Below are 24,186 nucleotides of genomic sequence, written 5' to 3' on the forward strand. Positions count from 1 at the left end.
TTAAGTTTGGCGCTTTTTAGAACTAGCTTTGCCACAGGTTACCGCTTAAGGATATCTGTCTGGATATTCCAACACCCCACCACGCCTTGAACAGGGTAAAGTCCGAGTAGGTCTGAAAGCTTGTCAAAGGCGAACCGTGGTAATCCTTTGGTAAGTATGTCGGCGACTTGATCGTTTGTTTTTTACGTATTCGACCGATACTGTTTTGTTTGTTACTTGATCGCGAAGAAACTTTAGTTTCACGTCCATATGCTTTGTAGCAGCATGATTTGGAGCCAAGTTTTTAGTATTTGCAATTGCAGATTGCGAATCAGAGTAAAGTATAGTAGGATTTAGCTGTTCGAATCCTAGTTCTTTTAGCAGAGTTCTGAGAAATAATAGTTCTCTAGTTGCCGTAGCTGCTGCAATATATTCGGCTTCCATGGTAGATACAGCCACTGAGGTCTGTTTTGTTGATCTCCACGAGATGCATCCATTTCCAATAAAGAATGCGTAGCCTGAAGTAGATTTTCTGGAGTCTACATCTCCTGCCCAATCAGCGTCGCAATATCCTGTTAGAGTAGGGGAATCCCCACCAAGTACAAGAGAGTAGCTGATTGAATGTTTTACGTATCTTAATATACGTTTTACGGCGGTCCAATGAGAGTCGTTTGACTTGTGCAGATATCTGGAAACTAGTCCGATAGCAGCACCTAGATCAGGTCTTGTAGCAACCATGGCGTACATTAATGACCCAACGGCTTCTCTGTATGGCGCGTCAGTAGTATTTTCTGTTTCTAGAGCAGGTGTCAGAACTATTCCAGGATCAAATGGAGTACATGCAGATTTGCAATCTGTCATGTTGAATCTTGTCAGTACCTCCTTTAGATAATGTTCTTGAGATACGCTGATCCTTTTGTTCTGCCTGTCTCTTATAACGCGTATGTTGAGGCATGTATGGATTGGTCCTAGGTCTTTCATAGAGAATACCTTGAATAAGTCCTTTTTAGCTTCGTCAAGATATGGTCGATTGTTTCCGATGAATAGTATGTCGTCAACGTATATGGCGATCATGACGAATAGATGTTGATCACGTTTGATCATAATGCACGGATCCGAGATGCATTGAATGAATCCTAAGTTGGTACATTCTTGGACAAGAATTTCGTTCCATTTGTGAGGAGACTGTTTTAGTCCGTATAGGGCCTTTTGTAGTTTTCCGACAGTTCTGCCCGAATCTTTGTTGTTGATATTGTTGTTGTATCCTTCAGGTAATTCGATGTAAAGATCTTCAGTGATAACCCCGTTTAAGAATGCATTGTTAGCATCTGTGTGATCGATTTCTAGATCCAGTATAGCGGCGAGAGTAAGTAGTGTTCTGAATGATGTGAAACGAAGTACTGGTGCGTATGTTTCATTATAGTCGATTCCTGGGATTTGAACGAATCCTTTAGCGACTAGTCTAGCCTTGTATTTGTCGATAGTACCATCAGAATTTCTTTTGATCCGGAATACCCATTTTACTTGAATTGGTTTTCGTCCACTTGGGAGCTGGCACTCGATCCAGGTTTGATTTTTATGAAGGGCGTTCATTTCCAAGTCGGCAGCTAGTCTCCAACTCTGGGAGTCTTTAGTAGCCATAGCTTGTTTCCAGTTTGTTGGAATTATATTGTCCTCGATTCCAGCAGAAAAGTAGGAGAAGTCCTCATCGAATAACTCAGGAAATGAGTGAGGATTTTTGTAGAGAGGCGAATAAGTGGATAATTCAGCTTTAAGATTGCTTAAGCTTGTAGCAAGCACCATTTCATTTCCAAAATCAAACCCATATTGATTATCATCTTCAAATGAATGAAAGCTCGCAGGAGATTCGCTTGGCTCAGACTCTGGTTGATTCTCACGATATGGAGGCAATGCTCCTCTCCAGAATGAATGTGTATAGTCTGATGTAGATAATTGTCTCGATTCATCACTATCGAGCCATTTTCTCCAGCGATTGCATTCATTACGCATAGTTGTCCAAGGTAATCCTGAATAAACAAACACCGGATAGTCATTGAGGAACTGATAGTAGCCAATGTATAAGTGACACATAGTATAGTTCCATTTAAGCGCTTGCAAGGTGTAACTACTAAATTCTTTTTGAGTCAGAAAGCAACTTTCAAGAGCGAAAAGGTCTTGTCCAATGAATTGCCTAATTTGCAGGTACTTTGGCATTGGTCCGTTAGTCCGTTAGTACGATTGTTGGTAGGTAATTCGGACTTGTAAATGACAGTTCTTCTTGTTAATACTTTGATTCTTGCACTAATATCCATATGGGGACTCACTGCATATGGAACAGGACTGACCGGTGTGTCTGAATTGATGGCAGATAATGCAGCTTCTCCAACAGAAAATAATAAATTGATTGTATCTGCGTGGGGATGTGCTTCATACGCACCACTTCTGTGAATATGAGAGTCCAGTTCGGGACGACGTGTGCGACTGATTGCCCTAGCGAATGCATTAAGTGAATTCTTGTTGATCAAATTGAGCTCTTCTTCCAAAGCGGTGTCATTGAGAGTAGCAACTCTTCTGATCCAGGCAACGAGGTGGTCAGACATTACAACTGTAATATTTTCTACATGCCTCAAAATTTCAATTGTAAACTCTTTTTCAGTTTTATTCTTCAAATTTTGAATTATTTGTAAGCTGAAAGAATCTGTATCCTTGATGTCTGCTTTCAACTTTGATGTACATCACATTGTACCATTCCTTGCGAATTCGGGCAGTAACCGAGCCAACGATAAATTCATCATCCTTATAGACAATTTCTCCAAAGTCGTCGTAAGATACACCCACAGAAGTTCTCTTTTCCACCTTCGTACCAACAGTCACTTTAAATGCTTTCTGGTTCAGTCCCGGCATTTTCAACTGCGATACTAAGGCCTTGTAGTCTCGCCAATCATAGCCCATCAAGTAAGGGCCCTTGACTTCCTGTTCATATCCATTATCACAGAGAAATGTCAATTCGGCACCACAGTATCCATTACTGTCACTTGATTTCCAACTGTGCACAACGTAATCTCCGGCCCGACATTTTCCATAAAATATGAAACACCTTCAAGTTTGACCAATTTATGAGGTGTTGTCATTGTTGTGGTTGGTTGAAGATTGAAATCAATTGCTGATTCTCTATCCAGAAACATTTCACCCTTTCTCTTGCCGTATTTAACTGCTTCAGAGTCTTTGGATTTGATTGAGCTCACTGGTGGAGTGGATTTGATATAGAGGGGATTTTCAAACGAGTTTTCCAACTGAATCGCAGCCAACAGACAATCAGAAGAAATAGATTCTCTGCTTGGTTCAAAATGAAGATTTATAGAGGAACCATCCACATCTGGAGCAACGGCAGTCTTGAAAGAAGTGATGGCATCACCAACCGTATAGAGCTTCCGTAACGAAGCACTTGACATTGAGTTTGGGCCTGATTTCACCATTCCATATTTATGAGTTCCTCTAATCCAAATAGAATGGTCAGTCTCTTTGAAGCGAACATATAATCCTTCCATTTCCTTCTTTTTTTGGTGGAACTTTGCGTAACCTTCTTCTTCAAACATGACGCTTCATTTCGTTCAACTCACACTCGGCAACAAGACCTACAAGGACAAAGTCTCTACAGAAGGATGTACTCATGTCGCAGAGTTCAAAGGTGCTATCAAGAACAAGTTCTCCCCGGACTTGGATTCCTATGCTCCTCACCACCTCACTCTCTTTCAACCCGATGGAACCACCGAAATTGACCCCGAGACTCTTGTCACTGACTTGGAAGAAATCCCTTGGAAGCCAATGGTGGTGACTGTGTTGGAATTACCAATACCAGCTCCTATCGGCAGTTCCAAAAAACAGCTCACTTACAAGGGAATGAGCACGGAAGCGTCTTGCAGAAAGTATTTGGATGCTCTTGCGATTGAAATCTACTTTGACTATCATTTTCCCACAACTTACAAGAAGCCTACGATGGGTGATGTGCTGGCTGCCAAGGATGCTAAGCAAGGCAGACCGAGTCAATTACGTGATGATACAGGACGACCTATCCTCTGGTGGGACTATAAGACGAAAGATGGAATCCAGCTTACTACCACACCACTTCCTTCTCGTCTTTCTGTTCGACAATGGGATAGATTGAAATCGCTCAATTGTGATACTAATGACAGAATTCATGATGCCCAACTACCTAAGACTAGCTCTCAAAAGCCATTCGTTGTTCTTCCTCATACAAAGTTTACTACAAAAGAGTATGTTGATGACTTGCAGAGTATTGCAGCGATTTTCCGTATTGTCACTGATAAAGATGAACTGATTGTGAAGGATGAGTCGGACCTTTCAGCAAGCTCAAGCTCGGAATCTGGGTCGCCTGACAAGGAAAAGAAAATGTAGTCAAGTCAATATATTTCGTTCAATAATTACTTTGTTATGGATATGGCACAGAAGGGAGGTAATTACAATTTTGGTGAGATTTTAAAAGCGAGATAATATACATTAGGCGAAATCGATATTTAAACTTCGGCAAATTCAACACCCCCAGGATGGTTAAAAGCCGTATTAAGATTCTTATTTAATTGAAGAGACGGCTTTTTTGGATGAATATCACACATTTTGGTAGAAAAAATTGCAGCAAAGTTAATGTGATTTTAGCACTAAGTCTCGCCTATCAAAAACGGTACTATCCGGTGCTCTTTATATACTACTCACCTTTTGCTTGCAGTAAGCTTTGGAAGTTGTTGTTTAAAAACTCTGTGCCATTATCGCTTTGAATCAGAATATGCTTTTGCACGTCAAGTATCACTCTCATTGCATCTGTAGTATCTGATTTCTTTTTCATCGCCACCACAAATGATTTCCTACTAAAAACATCTATGGCGCACAGGAGATACTTGTATCCAGCATTCCATCTTGCATATTTAGACAAATCAATCAAATCCACTTGCCATTGGTCATTGACTGAATAAACAGTTATGGGGCTGAATGCTGGCCTTCTTCGTGATTCTTGATGAAGTTGGACTTCTTGCTGGTCAAGAAACTTTTTGATTTGTGACATTGGAAGTTGTTTGTTCAGCTTCAAGTATAATTTCTGCGCTGAAATGAAGCCAGTCTTGGGACTGTAATACAATTCGTAAAGCTTATCCATAACCTAAAACAAGAAATTAAGTTTTTACAATTCAGCTGAAAGTGTTTCAAAACCTACTCGGGATCGTTTATCATTAAACAATTTCATTCCTGTTCTTGTTGGAGAATACGTATTCATCGGTGTTGTAGTCCATGATTTTCTACATCAAAAATATAAATCTTGCAAAATCGATATGAATTGTTGCTATTAAAACCATTTACTACGCTACCACTGTTATTTCCAAAGCTGTTGAGTTGATTGAAATCGTAACTAACCAAATCTACTGAGATATGTCCAACAAAACAATCATGTCAATCATGTCGAATGTGATTTATTGATCAGCTATCCGTGAGCCATGAGCCATGAACAATGAACAATGATAAATAGAATGAAACTTTGCGGCTTTGATTTGAACATTGACAACTATGCAAGTTGGTTTCAAGTTTACTGTGTGCATTGACACATGGCCACACATTGACAGATCAACAGACTACAGCTAGCGACAATCTGAATCAACTTTGGATGATATATATTTATATTTCAACAACCATTTCCACATGGTTTGAATTGCTCGAACAAATCAAACAATCAGTCAAATATTTGGTATACAGTGACAGTATATGTTGTAGTAATGGATTGTATATGTGATGATAACTATCCATAATCAGGGTGACAATTTGATACTACCTGATTACTGAATACATGATCGCAATCAAAGAGATCAACACAATATACTACTGGGGTTGATCATACACCAACAGCGATGCTTGTATATTGATTCACCCTACAGGGTGTTTTCGGCTTTGTTCACCCTACATGGTGTTTCTGGGTTTGTCAGAATATCCATTTGAAAGTGTTGACTGTCACCCTTGAAGTTGCCGTCATTATAAAACAGCAGTCATGTATCAGATTCAATACATTTTCATCACATTACTCGATACAATGTTGATTATTCTAGAATGCGTTATACTTGCGTTACAAGCAGTTGCTGCAGTTCGACTTGCATTAGATTCACCTTTTGAAATTATCAGTCAATCAAGCAATAGGCTATCAAAACGATCACCCGTTGAATTGGATGATGATGTTGCTCAATGTTTTACAATAAAATTTAATGTTCATGGAGTTGATGTATGTATCATGCCATGTCATGCATTGTAGTTTGACATCAATTTGTACCACGTTGAATCAATCTCATACTTGTTTAAAATAGTTGAATTTACGAGTCGATTCATCAATGGCTGATATAATGGTACCACTTCCTAGTTCAATCAACGATATAGGTTTGACTCCACAACACACTCCAAATGGACAACCCTTTACTATAAAGTACAAAAACGAAGAGTATAGAGGAATTAGTTCCGACGCAGCTGTGACGATTCCGGGTACTGGGATAACTGGCATCAATTTACCAGTACTATCAGCTGAAAAACAATCGCCAGATCTAGTTGGCATCCATCCAAAGTTTGATGGAGTATTTGGGTTTTCCTATTCCTCGTTGTCAAAACATCATCCACCAGCCACTGCGATAGATGCTTTGTACAAAGATGGTGTCATTCCCAATAACGAGATTGGCATTCAACTATGTCCGTATGAAATGCTGCAAGAAAGTTTCATCAATATAGGAAACACAGACGTAGCTGCAAAATGCGGAACGAATGGAAAAAGTGTTGCATGGGTACAATCACCATCAGACGGTTACTTTAGTGTCAACATCAAGAGTATACTAGTCAATGGCAAACAAGTGGATCTGCCCGAGGAATTCCAGCAAGTTGTGGAAAATGGACGTACTCTGTATTCATATCTACATACATGCTTTACATATATACGTTTTCCTAAAACAGTCGTGGATGTGCTGATCAATGCTATTCTTGATAATAATGCGATCACTACCAAAAGTATATTATTTAGAAACAAACTTGGCAAAATAATGATTAAAAGCAGCTTAAAAAACAACTATCTAATGTTCCAATCCGATTATAATATTGATTTGGACAAGCTGCCGACGCTTTCAATTGTAATGTTTGCTCAAACCCCCGTAACTGATGACAATAGCAACTCCGTTGTAACGATCAAACTGGGTCCTAGAGATTATATGCAGAGATATGATTCTAAAAATTGTAAATATTTGACAATTGTATGTAATGTGTTGTTTGATTAACCTGACTGACATACATGTTGGATTATAGTTGTGTTTACTGTAGAAGCTGGTCCAAATGATAATGCAGTTCTTGGTGCATCATTTATGACCCGACTTGCAATAACATTTGATTTACTAAATATACGCATTGGGTTTGGTCCTGGATGTGGATGCGAAATCGCGACTGACGGATATCCTATTATTTCAAACGGTTATCAAGTGCTCTGGTCACCATCACAGTAAGTTGTTTGATATTGATGTGTGTATGTGTAGATTGATACTGATTATGAATTTGATGCATAGTGTTAGACTGCCTGAACAACCAAGTACTTCAGGTTCAAGTGGCACATTTATTCGCAGAAGGAAACCAACAACTACAACTGATCAAGTAGCTGTACCTGAATACACTCACCACACTGTCAAGAGTCACAAACAGACTCTCAATAAACTCGATTGAATACAATTTATTATAAACAAACTGATACTATATGTATTTTTAATGTGGTGTGTCCATGTTTGATTGTGTGATATGTTCAAGCCGTGCATGTATTGGATCAGTCCAGTGTGTATTGTAGTTGTTTGGTACACAATGATCATGCATACTATTGTATTGGTAACGCATGGCATGGATTGAATACACATCATGATCGCATAGCTCAGTCACGATCCAATTGACACAAACAGTCAAGTCGTGTAGTTTGGGTTCAGCTCGACACATTTGTATTGTCAATCTCGGACAAAACATCAAAAGTGAATCAAGATCAACTGGAACAACCAACAGACTGGATCCAGTATGTGTAGTTGCACTGGGTTGTATATACTGATCACAGTAAACAACTCGAGTGTCATTTTACTGATTGTGGTTATGGTTATGGTGACATGCCAGTGTTTGATACATACAGCATTACAATGATGGGTCAGCAACAATGTGATGGAACTGGATGCGTAATATCAAAACCATGCTCAGAATACGTCATATAACGACAACTTGCAGTCATATTGATGTAAATGGACCACTAAATAACAATGTTGACATGCAAACAACAGTTGCATTACTGGCATGTGTCATCATTGTTGTTGAACTAGATTGCGATCGTATCTGTGATTCAGAATACAACAAATGTGTGTACAGAGTTGTATTGACAATCAAACACAATATATCGATTGCAATACATGGATATGGGTTCAGACTTGATGATCGTACAATGCATGGTTACTAAAAGTGCACAAAGTGTAGATTCGACAATATAGTCTGATTGTGTGTCATATGGTGGTTGTTGTATATCAAACACGCAATACAGTCAATGTGTAGTAACTATTGTATATTGCAATGCAGAATACAGTCATTTCAGGATGAATATCAAAGTGATCCATTTTACATGAATACGGTTGTAAAACAAAACGTTTGCGGCCACACAACACTCATGAAGGGTGCTTTTCAAAATACCTGATCAAACGGTCATAAAAGCATCATACAATTGACACGATCATCAAATTGATCAATATGATATTATGATTAGGGAGCATCATATTGTCTAGTTTGATAGTAAACCGCTACAAACAATCAAATAACTCTGTACAATTGGTTAACCTAAAAGGGTTGGTTTGCTATACAAAACATACAAATACAACCAAGTACATTCAATTTTATAATCAACAATCTGCTCATCTAACCATCTTTTAAGCCCATCCACCAATCTAATGAAGTTCATTGACATTTTGTTCGTACTGAGCGCGGCAGCAACCGCTAATGCAATACTGGTTTCAGATAACGGCAATGACTCAGCTCAGGCATCAAGCACTTCCAGTCAAGTGCCTGGTCCAACCAATGAACCTGAACCAGGCACTTCCGGACAAGGCCAGCAATACTTGCATCGAACTGGTCCAAATGCTCCAAAACGAAGTCGAAAACGCCCAATCAGTAAGCCTGGTCCAAGTGCTCCAAAACGAAGTCGGAAACAATCGATGAATCAACCCGGTCCAAGCACTTCCAATCAAGACCAGCAACAGCCAATGAACGAAGAAGAGTCGGGAAATACTGCTCCAAGTCAAGAGGCTGTATTAAGCGAAGAAGACCAGAAAACCTTGGATAGTCTAAAGCAAAAAGTTGAAGACTTTAAAAAATTGCAAGAGAGCATAAACCAAGCCTATTCTGATGGTGCACTTTATCGATTAACTCAATTGGCAGGGTTAGGAAAAGGAAAAGGTATGTCTGAGCCAAGTTACAGCCCAGAAGCTAAAAAACAATTGGAAGAAGATTGTGAAGAAGCAGAAAGAGAACTAGAAAGTATCAAACAAAAAGTGAAAAAGGCTATGAAATTTTTTGGGTTTCAATATGAAGATTCGAGTTCAGAAGAGTCGAGTTCAGATTCAGATTGATGATGTGTCAATCAATTTGTTAATGAATAAATTTAAACTTTCTGGTGTGTTGATATTTGTCGAGTATTATGAATGGGTCAACAATCATATTATTGATTGAATACTGTATGTTTGTGTATACTGTGTTGGGTATTACATCAACAGTTATTGGATTGTTGATTGATACATTGACACGACTTGTTCCATATACATCAATGACCTGATAACAACCAGTGTTATTTGTACGTGTAACTACCAGTTGGACTTGAAATCACTTGTCAGTTGTATGGCTGTATGATACCACCAACCGACCATGTCGTGTATTGTACAACAAACGGAGCAATACACTTGTTGAAAGTCGGATGTAGATTGCGTCATTAACTGGTTCGATATTGGTCAATTAGTGTTGTGTCAGTTTGCAATGTAATATATGTAGTGTGGTATTACGACCATGGTATTGCCAGATTTTTGTAAGCTTCGGGTTTGTAGTGTAGATATAATCTGTAACTGTTTGTAGTTATCAGAAGAAACCAAACCAAAAGTGTAATGTGAAGCTGCACAATAGTTCAAGATTAACAGATTTTATCTTTTCAGGAATAGTGAAAAGATGCAATAAAGTAATTACAAGATTGAAATAGTTTGAAGAGTTGTTTATTAATGAGATAGTTATGGGCTCTTTTATAGTAATTGATTGTTTGTGTCTTGTGGCATGACCATGTGGATTGTTTGATAATAAAGGAGGGTTAATTAGGAGGCGTAAAGTGGAAGCTACTAGGATTATCACTATACCATATTACCACTTGGGAGTATCCTGCATGGATATTCCAACATAATTTCCATGCAGATGTAACCCAGTTTTTGGATTATAGTACAAGTTGTAGTTTTTTCATAATCCACCATAAGAAAATAAGCTTTTACAATTTAGTTGAAAATGGTTTAAAACCAACTTGAGTAGTATAGATTGAGCACCGGATGATACCAGTTTTCTTGACCGATAAATACCAATTAATTTGGTCTGGTTGTCAAAAATCGCAAGTTATCGGAGATAAGGAACACTGTCAAAAACATTAGAGCAGAGTACTGGTTGGTTTATTGGTTTGAAATGTTAGGAGCTTCTGTGCCAGATTCGTACTGTACCTTTTAAGCAGAATACGATGATACCAGTTTTTTCAACGGGTACTTGGTCATTAAGGGAACTGATGGAAAGCTAGTAAATTTGAAGGTTTTAGGAGCATATTGTGCCAGACTCATAATTGATGCTTGAATTGATTTAGAGTTTATGAATTCATTTTACTTTCGATAAACTGGCAGTAAGTTCCAAAGTCTTCAACTTTCCCAAGCACATTTCGGCGAAAATCGTAGCAAAAATGTTTACAATTCTTGCCTACAAAGTTATAATCCATGCTGCTTTCATTTCTTGTGAATTCAAGTATTTTAGAAAATGATATTTCTAGCCCATCCCAATGATCGACTTCTTGCTCGTGGGATTCAATCCAACCATCCATTTTGCCCAACACAACGCCATTGGTAGATCGTTCTGATAACCAACGAGTAGTATCATCAGCCATGAGAACATGACTAAAATGAGTGAACATTTTTTTGATGGTGATGATTGAATCCAGTGAAGAATCCAACAGTACCTCGCATGAATTCAATGGCAGGATTTCCAGGTAGGTAAGAACAAACAGTTTTAATTGACTTGATTCGCAAGCAGGAATATTCACTAGAGTCGTAAGAGTCAAAACTTTGAGATGAATTCTCGATTATCTTCATTCAAAAGAAAAATGGAAAGAGTTGAAATCTCTCTTGAACAATGACTCTTTTTCCATGCCATTAAACAGATGATTAGTTTGTTTAACATACCAACTGGTAAATCACAAAACTTTACATTTAAAATTACAGGAAAATTATCAATAGAATCACCACTACTACTAGAAAGATCTCGCTTCGTCAAACCAACAATTCCAGGTTTTTTACCTTTGATGTAATGGCCTTTAATACCACTCTACTAGTAGGAGTGGGTGATGATGAAGAGAATTCAATTTCATTTTGTGTCTGTTCGTTTGCGTAAAGCGAACTACCTTATGGGGTAGAGGTTCACCTTAACAAACATTACACATCTAAATGGACGACACAATATGTGAAGAGGAATATCAGGTTCTCAATTGGGTCAGAAAGATAGCAGTAATGAACAACCAAGAGCTTTCTGCTCATTTCAAAAAACTTTCCAAAACCGCCAAAAAGCAATTAGCATCAATACCAGTTATCAATTCGCAACCAAAGACTGCTTCGTTTCCCTTTGTTTTATCCTTGCCAGCCTCTGGACATCAAAACGATCGGTTATCTCCAGCCAGTACTGCCCGTAATGAATCGCCTACTCGGATGGATATTGTACCAGTCTTATTGACTTCTCCAAACAGAACAACAAGGAGCAGAAGAAAAGCTTTCAATGATTCAGAAAGTGAGGAGGACAAAGAGTATCGACCAAGAATAAGGCCGAGAGAGTTACTGGTAGAGTTGCTCCAACTACTCCGGTAGTTTTATATGCTGAGCATCAAAAGATCAAAGAATTGCTAACAGCGTATGCTCCTATTAAACGATGGCAAAGATACGCTGAAACCCATGGAACAACATCATATCAAAGGCAACCAATATACGAAACAGCACAAATGATAGAATGATCTAATCACCAGGAAGTTGAAAATGATGAGCTCATTACCAAATTTTACATTGATATCAAACATAGGTACAACTCTACTGGAATCAACAATATTCATATTTTAATTATCTTCAGCAATTTAGTTTGATTTTGGCGCTGGAATGTGAAAGGCTGTCTTTCATCACTTCAACATTGGGCAAAAACTCGCTATACTTCACGACCGATTACAAAATGACATTCCAAGACTCGAAAACATTCTAAAAGAAGGATTATCAATGGATTTAAGGTATGAATATTATTTACGCCGCCAAAAGACACCATAGGGCCTTTATTATTTCCACATCCACATCCTTGACTTTACTGACACACATAGGACTTTTAGAAAATATCGGAACTACTATGAATTGCTAACAGAGATGCCTCGCTTCAAACATTGTACTATTTCATTTCGAAGAATGCGTGATATCATACCTCAAATTCGCAAATGGTTCAATCAGCAGAGTGCCAAGCGCTACCAGGAACTCATATTTTGTCAAGAGGATTCTGGAGATCTAAACCTACAGAATATCACAATTTTGATTGTCAAAGCTATTAACGATCATGAAGACGACCCAGCTCCAAGTGAAATTGATGCGGAAGAACCAGATTCGACAGATGAAGAACTGATAGAGGAAGATGGTTTATTGGAAGAAGAGACTGAAACCCCCAGTAATCGTCCCATTACCTTGGAACTATTTAGAGATAACACCATGTGGTTCAATTACAACCCTCAAGCCCATAGGGAATCAATGTGTACAATCTGTCAAGAAGGCTACAATTCTACTTCAAGGATATCTTCTCTGGCATGTACGCACTTTTACCATGAAGATTGTATCCAGCAATGGTTAACATCCCATTAACTGTCTGTCCGTTGTCTAACCACGTCGTAGGATAATAAGGTGGTCCAAACCTATTTGGCATAATATAAAGACAATGACAGCGTTGCTTGAAAACTTTAATATAAATAATTTTAGCAACGTACATAATATATTCAAGAATTTCATCTTTTAATAGTGTAATCAAATTCAACCTTGCCATCAACTCTGTAATGACTTCCCGACGGATAAACAACCATTAATCCTAATCGATGAGCTTCTTCGCGACAGCCATCGGGGAATCGGGCTCCACAAGCAACTCCAACAATCTTACTATACTTTGCATTAAGTATTTTTTGAGACGAAAGTTGAATCATTTTAGGAAATTGATTCACCCTTTCTGCGATTTTCTCAACTTTTTCGACTGTCATGGCATGTTTTGCTTCCAAGAGATAAAGAATATCTTTTGACAATAAGATTCCGTCCCATTCTTGAATTTGGCTTCCCGTTGAATCATATATGTCAGTAGGCAAATCGATAGGGGATGCTTGGAGTTTCTCCATAAGATAGGTCTTCATGGATAGTAGCGTCTTTGCTTCCATCGCATCCGCTTCTTTTTTTGTCATCCTGAGAAATCTTGCGAATATTTGTAAACTTGATACTTTTTACCGTGCTCGATATCATCAAAATTAACTATAACTTTCTTTGGGTCAGCCATGTGGATGAGTCCTTTGCCATTTTTATAGATATCACGCAGGTTCTCGTTGTTCTTGATACTGTATTCAACATATTCATCCGTAAGCTCTCCATCATCATCGGTATCACGAATATATATGGTTTTTGTTGCAACTGAGTCTCGAGTAGCAGGAATGATTTTGACAAACAAGGGGATTTTGCTGGTGTTGTTGCTGATGTCAGTTTAAGGAGTTCTTTGAGTGCAAGCCCAGGGTCAAGTGCTTCTTTGTTGATAGAAGTGAATAAAGCAACTTGAGCGTTAGTGTTGAGTTTTTGCTTGACCTTGTCGGCAAAGTCATCGATATTGATACAGCTTTTGGTGGAGACTTGAGTCGATGGGCCTCCATTGTGCTTTACTCATAGTTTTGATGCTGCTTTATGTGTAGAGTAGCAGCATCTTCCAATTGCACGAGAAAACATTTGAATTTAAAAAAGAAAAAAAAAGATCACAAAAAAAGTGAATTCAATTCAATCATATAATAAAAGTAAACAGGAATGAACATGAAATTTATTATATTTGAATTTTGAAAATGCTCTATTTCAAGCGTTAGCTATGATATTTTTTAGCCCATCTTTGACATTTTCTACTTTTGTAATCGTCCTCTTTCGATATCTGAATTATTAGCGTAGTTATTGCGATATCTCAGTCGTTTGAATTCCTTGTTTTGAGTATAGTAATTTCTATACCATTTCTTCAATTGTTCTTGTTGTTGTTCCGAATATAAATCCCAATTCTTGGCGCATTGTAAATAGTCTTTGTAATTCTTGATTGAATCGATAAATGTCATTTACTATTACTCTAGAAAATAGGCTTCTTGAAATATCTTGCGTCTTTTGTTTTTAGGTTCTGGAATTCTTTCCAATTCTTGCCAATTCCCGTTTATTACGTCTTTCCTTGTTTGACATTGGTCGTTCTCTTTCTACTGCTGGTTCATTTGTAAATACATCCAATGCTTCAATCTCTTTCAGTTGATAGTATTTAAAAGTCTTTTTCAATTCTTGGTCATTGTTATCAACAAGTGAATATGAATATCCGTTTCCATTCACTACATTGTATATGGACTGACTGTAACTTGGTTCATATCCTTTGGTGAACGCTCCCTTTTCTATCAAGATGCGGACTTTGTTACCAACCTCGATTTGATTGTTCCAGTCCTTGGGTTCGTTTGATACCTTGATTCCGGAGTATCATTAATGCTACGATGATGCGTATGATTGTAATTGTATACGATATCTTCCAAGACATCAATGTACCTGTTTGTCTTTCTTGATTCCTGATATTTGCTAATGACACTTTCCAATGTCCTATTGAACCTCTCAATTAGACCTTGACTATTATGGTCATCAACATTGACTGTAATATGACAGTAGTATGTGTAGAGCACCGAATAATACCGTTTTACTTTCCAGCCAAAATATCTGCAATTGTTGTACTTGAGCACGAATTGATTGTTTTATGACATATTGGTACAAACTACCTCCACATTCAGCGCTTTTAAAGAGAAACAAGTGATTGAAATGATTTATTTGGTTGCGACCATTCAAACATTCAGTATATCGTTTGAATCATACACTTTTTGCTATGCAGGTGTCATCTTTGTACATATCAACATCCCTTTTATTACCAAACAACAATTAACGTTCAATGATGAAATCCTCTGGCTTTTTGACATCGTAACAATATCCTGATGGATAAACGCAAATGAATCCAAGGTGTGCGATCTTTCTAATATCCTCTGGAAACAACGTACCACACAACACCCCAACATACTTTGTGACATTTCGAAATTCTGGCTGGGCATTGGCTTGAAACTCCTTGAACTTGCGAATTCTTGCAAAGAGCTTGGTCACTTGCTTATCGGTCATATTATGCTTGGCTTCACATAAGTACAGGACATCTCCATCTTTAAAGACAGCGTCCCACTCCTGGACAACAGTCTTTCCGTCTGCAGCCATAATGTCCGTTGGCATTACCTCGATTGAAGGACCAAGATGGGTAGCAAGGAATCGCTTCACGGCCAAGTGAGTTTCCTCCTCCATCGCTTGGTCTTCATTCTACTGCTAACGTAGTTTAACAAAGGGCCGTTCGTACCGAGAAAATACATTGTACTTTTCCCCATTGATCAGCTGTTCCACCAGTGTAATCTGTTTCTTGGGATCGGACAGCTTATAGAGAGCCGAGCCTTTCCCTTCATAGATATCCTCCATATCAGCATCATTTTCAACAAGATATTTGGAAAAGCTATCCAAAGGACAGCACTCTTCATCAATGTCCTGGATGAAGATTGTTTTTGGCTACTCGACGCGGGTTCCAGAGTCTTCACAATGAGGGGTAATTTGGCGGACAGACCAGCAGTAGAAATACTCGCAAGTGGAAGATCAGGTTCAAGTGGAGCATCCTGGAGTGACTGATGGATAGAGATTTGGTTGGAGTCAACGGCATAGAATTGGTTTGGGAGTTTCTGCTTGATGGCCTTGGCAAGGTCACTGATATTTAAGCAGCCAGCAGTAGACACGAGTGGCTTGACTGCCATTATGTTTCACCCATAGTTTGGCCAGGGTGCTGCTGTGACGAACTATTCTCAACATTGTTGTTTTTTTTAAAGGAAAGAAAAAAAATTGCAAGGTCAGGGACGTTAAATGGGCTGCTTGGAATGACGTATTATTGGAATTGAGACTAATTCATATTCAAAAAAGTTCACATTTTAAAACATTTCAGTGGTGTCCGAGTATAAAAATGACAACTGCACTTCAAATGAGTCAAATGCGTGATTACAGCCGTTTTACTGATTGGGTCAAGAAGCACCTAATATAACCTTGGACAATCATCACTCAAATTGACATCAAATTTGTTCGGTCTATATTGAAGGGAATTGACCAGTTCAATGAGAACACCAGAAACTGTCAAAACAGACACTGAAAAGTCTAAATCATTCTTATTGAAATGCTACACTACGACATCAATCTCTCAGTGTGCTGGATGAGTCGTCGTCATACAGGTTTACTGGGTTGGATGCTGTGGAAATCAAAAAGCTGCTGACGAAATACATACAATTGAATATGAAGCAACTCAAAGCGACCGATGTACTGGCATCAAAAAAAGTAATGCTGATAGCAAGGTCCTTGATGAAACTACTGGAAACATTTGGGGATGGGCACAAGGGACGCTTCTTGGACTACGTCAACAGCAGACTTGGCATCTCCAAATCATCCTACTACTACTACATGGAGTATTATGCCTTTATGTCAAAGTATCCGAAATTCCAAACGCTGGCAGTGTCCTTTAGAGTGTTTAGGAGTATGATTCCAAAAATCAAGAAATGGTTTATGTCACCAGAGTGTCGAGCTTTGTAAGGATCTGATTTCTTTTCTGAACACTACTGGATGAATGTTGATGATGAAATGGATGACAGCGATATGAATGTTTTAAACGAGCACAATTCCACCGCGGTGGAAAACCTTCGCAACAAGTAGTTCCTCGTCAGTCGATGACTCCTTCAGACTGCAGTGATAATGATAATGCTATCAATGGTGAACTGACATTGTTACTTTCTTTCACGGAGAGCAAAGTACTGAAAATGTCCACCGCAGTGGAAAAAAGTCCTAGCTGTACACTTCTTGATATCTTCGTGATAGACAGCACAGATGCATTCAAACCTATTTCCACCACATTAATGTATCTTTTGTATTGACTTGTAAATAGAAAATCTCTGCAACTATTGTGTTTATTATGAAAATTTCATTATTATCGGGTGTGTTTTTGAGCTAAACATTGTTCTCTGATTGTTTAGTTTTCTTGTACTTTTTAGCTCTCTCCTTCTCTGCCTCGGTATTAGCAGCATAATAGTCTCGGTATCGTTTCCTTTCAGCTTGTTTGTTTTTGGCATAGTAATCTCGGTACCATTTCCTTAGTTGTTCTTGTTCGTCAACGGAATACGAATCCCAATTCTTAATACAGTGAATGTACGCTTGGTGAGTTTTAATGAAACTAATGAATGTCATTTATACAGTTGATTTAGAAAATAAGCTCCGCTTAATGTTCTCCGTTTTTATGAGCTGGACCTCTAATTCTACCCAATTCTTCCAATTCTCTTTTATTTCGACGCTCCTTATTTGTCATTCGTGGTTCTCTCTGTCTAGATTCTGTATGAAACCGTTGGGTAGATTCAATACGTTGTAGTTCATAGTATTTGTATGCCTTTGGAAGAATATTGCCATCATCATCTGCAATAAAGTACGAATAGCCATTACCACTGATGACCTTATATATAGTGTGACTATACTTTGGCTCATATCCTTTACGAAATGCTTGCCTAGTTTTTAGCAATCTAACTTTGTCACCAACACCTATAGCATTCTTCTCTATTTTTACATTCATTGTTCCAGTGGATGGATTGCCTAGGTACAACTGCTGAGGAATACCATTTATACCTCGGTGATAAGTGTGATTGTAACTGTAAACAATATCTTCCAGTACATCAATATATGTATTTGTTCGCCGAGCTTCTTGGTAAAGAGCAATGATGTTCTCTAGTGTTCTATTGAATCGTTCAATTATGCCTTGTCGCTTGTGGTCGCCTACTTCCACCGTGATATGCCGAACACCTTTGGATGTCAATAATCGCTGAAATGCTCCGTTTAAAAATTCTGTTCCATTGTCACTTTGAATAAGAATCGATTTTTCTATATCTAATACTTTCTTCATCGCTTCGGTGCTATCTGATTTCTTCTTCATCGCAACGACAAATGTCCTTCTACTGAATACATCAATCACACAAAGAAGATATTTGTATCCACTATTCCACTTGGCATACCTTGACAGATCAATCAAGTCAATCTGCCATTGGTCATTGATAGAGTAAACTGTTATGGGACTATAAACAGGTGCTTTTCGTTGTTGTCTGTGGAGTTGATACACTTCTTGCTGCTGAAGAAACGTTTTTATTTGGGACAATGGTATTTCTTTGTTAAGCTTTCGGTATAGCTTTTCGGCAGACGTGAATCCTGTCCTTGGGTTATAATATAGTTCATAAAGCCTCTCCATAACACACCAAAAGAATTAAAACGTTTATAATTCGGTTGGAAATGTTTCGTAACCCACTCGGAGTCGTTTATCGTTAAACAGTTTTATCGCAGTGTTTGTTAATGAATATGTATTCATTTGGTTATGATATGACCTAAAACCATTATTGATAAACTCCTGACCTCCATTTCCACTCAAAGCATTTAAATACTTTTGCTTGGTAATTTCATTTTGATTCTTGCTGATACCCTTTGAACTAAACTTTTTCTCGTTACAATAATGCATCTTGCTAGCCAATGATATAATGCAATCTCCTTCGTATTCTAACTTGAATAATCCTGGTGTTCTGCTGTCATATAATTTGTTCGCTGGGGTATCATCTCTCCCGAACCAATATTTCTTTTGTTGTTGGAATTCATCCAAGAGGTGTGGTTTCACTACGTCTTGTAAGGAATCTCCAGAAATCGCAAAGTATGCCGAGTCTGTATCCATTATGCAATATTGAAAGTCGCTTCTGTCTACGTAATAATCAATAAAATCGTAGTAGAACTGTAACATTCGTAACTTGGCTAGTTGATATACTTGGAATCCAATATGGAGTGGTAGACTTTGCTTGAAGGATGTCTTACTAAACCGAAACTCGTATCCCTCCACAAGGTCTTGATGTCCGAGATAATTATTTCTTCGCACGTTCTTATTGTAAGTGTCTTGTCCTACAATTTTGACCGTTTCGTGCTTCAGAAAGTTCATTATATACTTTCCGTACGGTGCATTTCCAATCAGTTTCATCATATCACCACGAAGTTTATGATTTGGGTTTGTGTCTCTTGCTCTTCGTTCATTTGAACCTTTTCAGAAAATGGTTTGAAAGGAGCCTTACGCTCATATTTTACAGCATAGGTAATGTTGGTCACTATAAGTCCGTGCTCTAGATACCATTTCAGCAACTCTGTCGGAAACATCATCTTTTTCCCAAACATACTTCCAATCAATTTCTTACTTTTGTAATTCGGTTTTACTTGTTCTTGTGTCTCACGACTTGCATCATTGTATGCTATTTCAACATTTTTGAAGTTTATTATCCACATCGGTATAGATATTCAAACTCAAAGTAGATTCCAATGTTTTCTTTGAATGTCGCTCCATCACAGCTTTTGTTCCATTAAATCGGTAAACATTTATGTTTACATCAAAATGATTTTCAATGGTATCCAATTCTTGCATCTCCACCCCACAATAGCTCTGGTCCGGTTTGAAGGTGTAATAGCTCTTGAATAGTTCTTTCGCTTTAGTTGCAAGTCTATCCAATCGCAAGTCAGAGAGCTTGTGACGGGCAAGGCAATACCATAAACACATATTATTTGGTATGTTTTCTAATGAGAGAATGCCTTTGCTTTTTTTAATGAAATCAGGTAACTTAATCGAAGCTCCAATAGGGATTTCTTCTAGTGGAGTAGTCAAGAGAACATATTCATAGATACTGTCAATATTCCACTTTGAATTGGGTCGCTTCAGTCGTTCCAAAATATCATCGCCTCCTAGTTTTTCTAAAACACCATCCACTGTATTGCTAACCAGAGGATGCTCATTGATATTAAAAAATGAAGTATTTACAGATGGGTAAAACTGCATTCTTTCATCTGTTTCTACGTTTCTTAGAACGTATCCAAATTGAATATCAAACCAATACCTCTGTTTTTGATTGTGGTGATTTGTTAGTATGTTTTGTTGTAATTCATCAACCCCAAGTACAAGTGCCTACTCCATTTGATAGTTTTTGATTGTGGTTTAAATGGACATTTCTTAATATGGTACCGAGAATATAACCGTTTCCTTTTCTTCTTTTGAAACTCTATTAATTGTAAATATGCTATTGTTCCTTCGACTCCACTACTGAAACCTGTTATTCGCTTTCTAAATCGTAGTTTTACTCCCTTGATCTCTGCTCTTCTTATTCCTAACAATAAGGCTATCATCAGCTTAATATCATTTCGTCTCTTCCTTCCGGTAGATAACAGCATATCCATCGACCTTTCTTCATTTCTCATTAAATAGTTGACCTTGTAGAGACCCACATTGTTTGTATTTTCGTCCAATTGGTTATTCATTTTCAACAAACTTGATGTACTTCAAGAAAATAAAAGTTTATTTTTTCGTTACAAACGAATTAAACGAAACTTATTTTGTTTGTGTATCTCAAACCAATACGATTGAATCTTTTCTGTTAAATATGATGATTGATTATGGTCCTGTTACAGACCCAAAAGAGGTTCCTGTCGGAACTATTAGAATGGGCCAGAATAGAAGAATTTACATTGTAAAGTTGATTAATAACAGAAAGATTTGGGTTTCATTTCAAAGAATATTTTGTTGACTTCCAAAAATTTATTTTCTTTGCGTTGAATATAAAACATCAATGTTAGTGATTCCAAGTTGCTGTCTGCGTTCCAAGCATATCCGAAGCATTCCTATCAATCAAATTATCCTTGACCCTGTGAATAAACACAAGTATATTATCGAAGAGAAACTTTCAACAAATAACACTCTTTCCAAAGTAGCAGCTCCATATTTCGGCGAAGAAGAACCTCTTGCATTGGATGTCGATGACAAGCATTTGAAAATTGCTAATCCCAAACGGTTTAATCCATTTGTTTTGATGAAAAACGTATAGCTGAATTAGAGGATAAAGTAGAACAACTAAATAAACACGTGAAGTCGTCATCCAGATACGAACAAATCAAGTACTACCTTGGAGATGAAAAATACTATTCAGACGACAAGTATTTATACACAGCGCGCAATGGAATTGTGTATGCTGCGAAAATCAATGGTACATTAGAACAAACCGAAGACACATTAGAAGAGTTTATCAAATCGAGTTGGAAAAAGCCAGACCTACTGCATTCCTTGATGCTTGGACAAAAGCGACTCCAAACAAAATGGTTGGACGTGTTGACCAAGGAATCCATAGAAAAAGAAATACATTTTTAAAAAGGATGCTGAACAAGCCCACCAAAAAATTCATCGTCACTAACATACGACTTTGAATCTTCATCCTCACGATCAAATGAACTTTGTACAAATTCAGTCTTTCGTACATTTTGTTGGATGGCTGCCAGATCTTCCAATGCCGGTAACTCTACACGTCCTGAATGAGTTGATCGTTAGAATCGATTGAAGTTCAAAGGCTTTATTTGATGGATACTTGGAGTATGCATCAACTCGCATTGAGTTTGGAGAGAGCACGACCATTGTACATTTATCTTCATACCTTTTCCCTAGTAATATCATTTCATTCAGAATAACCACAAAATTGGATTGTAGTTTATGTGTATTGATAATTTTGACTCTGTTAGAATTCCACCGTAAGTGTGACAACAGTGCCAGCGAACCTTTTGTTTCTCGGTTGTTCTTTTCTGCCCACTCCAATAGTTTGCATTTTGTAATGATATGGCTTTTAAAATCTTCGGGTTTAAGCATTTCTTCACAAAAGTAGCATTTTGCTATGCCGTAAATGCAAGTCACTACGTGATTCTCCAAGTTCCATTCAAACACAGAATTTGCACATAGAGAATGAAGACATTCTGTTAGATATTCACGTAAGTCTCTTTCCAGTAGTTTGTTTTTAAACAGGCTGTTGTCTCTACAGGATGGACAGCTCTCAGACTTAAATTTCGTTGAACACACAGGGCAAACAAAATGCAGTGCACCATTATATTGGTAAAAAGGAGGGTGTATGAATTCAAAACAGATGATACATCGTAGGTCGTCGATGTGAATTGTATGTTGGATGATAATTTCTTTGTTTTCGCTCATTTTATACATCTACTATAGATTTTAATATTTTTTAATCCGACTTCATAGCTCCTATTATACATTTAGCGGGAATTCCGGCTGGAAACCAAAAACGGTATTCTTCGGTGCTCTACCCTTACTACTAGAACCTGCTTTTCTCGTATAGAAATCCCATTCCATTATGCATTAATTTCTTGCAACATTATACGTATTATCGGATAGATTGGTCGTCTTTCATTCAGCATTATCAGGAATGAACTCATTCGAGTGTTTATACAAAGGACAGCTACAATACTGTTAAAAGCACAGGTTTTGTTAAACCATTTTTTATGGCTCAGTCAGGGTAGTGGAAATTATACCACAGTATGAATCCAGAGTAGTCTTTTTGCAGGAAACAAGGCATTTTGTGATGTCTTGGCAATTCAGTAAGCGGATCAATCAGAGTGAAGCTAGAGTTGATATTAGAGAGACAAAATGACTATACAGTTTGGTATTCTAGAGTAAACTGCCAAGAGTTGCTGATTATTGTATTTTATCCAATTCTACTGAATGTGAGCAAGTTCAATTGCCAAAACAAATTGCCCGACTTGTTTTACATTCATAAAGGCAGGTTTTTACATTGTCTTTCCTGAGCATCTTTATACTTTTGGTATTTAAAATCAGAAAACCGGTTTCTGGGGATTACAAAATACAGCGACGGATTGGTAGGATTTCCAACAATATTTAACACTTTGTGAATTCCTGCTTATTTATAAAGGTGCTTTCTTGCCCCTATCATTTAAAATAAAAACTTGGGGTTTAACAGTCAACGAACCCATAATTGTTGATTCGGGGACGATAATAACACCCATCAGCTGATTGAACTTGTGAATCATTTCCAAATACAAGTTGTAGATTAGGCAATTAAAGGATTTACGTAGACAAGAGTAGTATGTATAGAGCACCGAATGATACCAGTTTTTTGGCGAGAGTCCGCTGAAATTTGATGAGATTTCATCTACCAGAGTGTTGACAGAAATTTGGTAATTAGAATTGAGATTAAATTTCAAGCAAATAAGATATTTATTATGACATACTACTTTTCAATCTTGGCCTTTTTGTTTTGAATCGGAACCTTTGGCTCAAAGCAGCTTCTGAGTCGAGTCAGCGAGTCAGCAGTCATTGTGTCGGTCAAATCCTCGCTGGACGCACGGGGAGAGACAGACTTGATGGCAGTCATAAACCAAGTGAACCAGCGAAGGATTTCAGAGAGAGATGTGCTTGTCTTGTATGTTCTGTCCATTCCAATTTCCAATAGATGAATGGTGGAAGCATACACTATCCCGTCAATATCAATCGCAAAGAAGCGAAAGTCCGTCCCATTGGTGAGGACAGCAAGCACTGGAGTGTTCTTTCCAGCAGCCAATCGCTTTTTCAGTAGGCATCCGGCTTTAGCAAGGACTTGAGGTACTGCGCTATCGAGCCATTCTTTCTTTGCCTCCACTATCAGGAAAAAGATGT

General features: G+C 37.9%; 15 protein-coding genes across 15 annotated transcripts in view; 7 read left to right on the plus strand and 8 right to left on the minus strand.

Moving 5' to 3' along the window:
* Nucleotides 1-2,123: 2,123 nt before the first annotated feature.
* On the minus strand, nt 2,124-3,431 carry BATDEDRAFT_25782 (uncharacterized protein; the record flags this gene model as incomplete). Its single annotated transcript, XM_006679818.1, has 3 exons — nt 2,124-2,642; nt 2,719-2,952; nt 3,009-3,431. The coding sequence occupies 3 exons, from the start codon at nt 3,429-3,431 to the stop codon at nt 2,124-2,126; spliced, it is 1,176 nt and encodes a 391-aa protein (XP_006679881.1).
* A 142-nt stretch (nt 3,432-3,573) lies between these two features.
* On the plus strand, nt 3,574-4,395 carry BATDEDRAFT_89880 (uncharacterized protein; the record flags this gene model as incomplete). The annotated part of the gene is made up of 1 exon (XM_006679992.1): nt 3,574-4,395. One exon carries the CDS (start codon nt 3,574-3,576, stop codon nt 4,393-4,395), a length of 822 nt encoding a protein of 273 aa, XP_006680055.1.
* Nucleotides 4,396-6,359: 1,964 nt separating this feature from the next.
* On the plus strand, nt 6,360-7,719 carry BATDEDRAFT_25784 (uncharacterized protein; the record flags this gene model as incomplete). Its single annotated transcript, XM_006679819.1, has 3 exons — nt 6,360-7,242; nt 7,312-7,501; nt 7,536-7,719. 3 exons carry the CDS (start codon nt 6,360-6,362, stop codon nt 7,717-7,719), a joined length of 1,257 nt encoding a protein of 418 aa, XP_006679882.1.
* A 1,244-nt stretch (nt 7,720-8,963) lies between these two features.
* On the plus strand, nt 8,964-9,641 carry BATDEDRAFT_89882 (uncharacterized protein; the record flags this gene model as incomplete). The annotated part of the gene is made up of 1 exon (XM_006679993.1): nt 8,964-9,641. The coding sequence occupies one exon, from the start codon at nt 8,964-8,966 to the stop codon at nt 9,639-9,641; it is 678 nt and encodes a 225-aa protein (XP_006680056.1).
* Nucleotides 9,642-10,897: 1,256 nt separating this feature from the next.
* BATDEDRAFT_25785 (uncharacterized protein) lies at nt 10,898-11,733 on the minus strand (the record flags this gene model as incomplete). Its single annotated transcript, XM_006679820.1, has 3 exons — nt 10,898-11,343; nt 11,484-11,623; nt 11,702-11,733. The coding sequence occupies 3 exons, from the start codon at nt 11,731-11,733 to the stop codon at nt 10,898-10,900; spliced, it is 618 nt and encodes a 205-aa protein (XP_006679883.1).
* Nucleotides 11,734-11,744: 11 nt separating this feature from the next.
* Nucleotides 11,745-12,158, plus strand: BATDEDRAFT_89883 (uncharacterized protein; the record flags this gene model as incomplete). Its single annotated transcript, XM_006679994.1, has 1 exon — nt 11,745-12,158. One exon carries the CDS (start codon nt 11,745-11,747, stop codon nt 12,156-12,158), a length of 414 nt encoding a protein of 137 aa, XP_006680057.1.
* A 396-nt stretch (nt 12,159-12,554) lies between these two features.
* On the plus strand, nt 12,555-13,167 carry BATDEDRAFT_25786 (uncharacterized protein; the record flags this gene model as incomplete). The annotated part of the gene is made up of 3 exons (XM_006679821.1): nt 12,555-12,565; nt 12,653-12,987; nt 13,019-13,167. 3 exons carry the CDS (start codon nt 12,555-12,557, stop codon nt 13,165-13,167), a joined length of 495 nt encoding a protein of 164 aa, XP_006679884.1.
* Nucleotides 13,168-13,318: 151 nt separating this feature from the next.
* BATDEDRAFT_89781 (uncharacterized protein) lies at nt 13,319-13,759 on the minus strand (the record flags this gene model as incomplete). The annotated part of the gene is made up of 1 exon (XM_006680092.1): nt 13,319-13,759. One exon carries the CDS (start codon nt 13,757-13,759, stop codon nt 13,319-13,321), a length of 441 nt encoding a protein of 146 aa, XP_006680155.1.
* A 1,744-nt stretch (nt 13,760-15,503) lies between these two features.
* On the minus strand, nt 15,504-16,402 carry BATDEDRAFT_25788 (uncharacterized protein; the record flags this gene model as incomplete). Its single annotated transcript, XM_006679822.1, has 3 exons — nt 15,504-15,923; nt 15,972-16,163; nt 16,193-16,402. The coding sequence occupies 3 exons, from the start codon at nt 16,400-16,402 to the stop codon at nt 15,504-15,506; spliced, it is 822 nt and encodes a 273-aa protein (XP_006679885.1).
* A 526-nt stretch (nt 16,403-16,928) lies between these two features.
* BATDEDRAFT_25789 (uncharacterized protein) lies at nt 16,929-17,560 on the plus strand (the record flags this gene model as incomplete). Its single annotated transcript, XM_006679823.1, has 2 exons — nt 16,929-17,166; nt 17,304-17,560. 2 exons carry the CDS (start codon nt 16,929-16,931, stop codon nt 17,558-17,560), a joined length of 495 nt encoding a protein of 164 aa, XP_006679886.1.
* A 216-nt stretch (nt 17,561-17,776) lies between these two features.
* Nucleotides 17,777-18,246, minus strand: BATDEDRAFT_25790 (uncharacterized protein; the record flags this gene model as incomplete). The annotated part of the gene is made up of 2 exons (XM_006679824.1): nt 17,777-17,856; nt 17,943-18,246. 2 exons carry the CDS (start codon nt 18,244-18,246, stop codon nt 17,777-17,779), a joined length of 384 nt encoding a protein of 127 aa, XP_006679887.1.
* Nucleotides 18,247-18,936: 690 nt separating this feature from the next.
* On the minus strand, nt 18,937-20,523 carry BATDEDRAFT_25791 (uncharacterized protein; the record flags this gene model as incomplete). The annotated part of the gene is made up of 2 exons (XM_006679825.1): nt 18,937-19,739; nt 19,956-20,523. The coding sequence occupies 2 exons, from the start codon at nt 20,521-20,523 to the stop codon at nt 18,937-18,939; spliced, it is 1,371 nt and encodes a 456-aa protein (XP_006679888.1).
* A 784-nt stretch (nt 20,524-21,307) lies between these two features.
* Nucleotides 21,308-21,882, plus strand: BATDEDRAFT_25792 (uncharacterized protein; the record flags this gene model as incomplete). The annotated part of the gene is made up of 2 exons (XM_006679826.1): nt 21,308-21,528; nt 21,618-21,882. The coding sequence occupies 2 exons, from the start codon at nt 21,308-21,310 to the stop codon at nt 21,880-21,882; spliced, it is 486 nt and encodes a 161-aa protein (XP_006679889.1).
* BATDEDRAFT_89777 (uncharacterized protein) lies at nt 21,879-22,371 on the minus strand (the record flags this gene model as incomplete). Its single annotated transcript, XM_006680093.1, has 2 exons — nt 21,879-22,039; nt 22,284-22,371. The coding sequence occupies 2 exons, from the start codon at nt 22,369-22,371 to the stop codon at nt 21,879-21,881; spliced, it is 249 nt and encodes an 82-aa protein (XP_006680156.1).
* A 1,390-nt stretch (nt 22,372-23,761) lies between these two features.
* BATDEDRAFT_25793 (uncharacterized protein) overlaps nt 23,762-24,186 on the minus strand; it is a gene marked incomplete at both ends in the record, with an annotated part of 605 nt that continues 180 nt past the window's right edge. The window contains one exon of the mRNA XM_006679827.1: nt 23,762-24,140. Coding sequence (XP_006679890.1) covers nt 23,762-24,140 — 379 coding nt within the window. The remainder of the gene's footprint in view (nt 24,141-24,186) is intronic.

This window comes from Batrachochytrium dendrobatidis, assembly GCF_000203795.2.
Source record: "Batrachochytrium dendrobatidis JAM81 unplaced genomic scaffold BATDEscaffold_8, whole genome shotgun sequence".
Taxonomy (NCBI): Eukaryota; Fungi; Chytridiomycota; class Chytridiomycetes; order Rhizophydiales; genus Batrachochytrium; species Batrachochytrium dendrobatidis.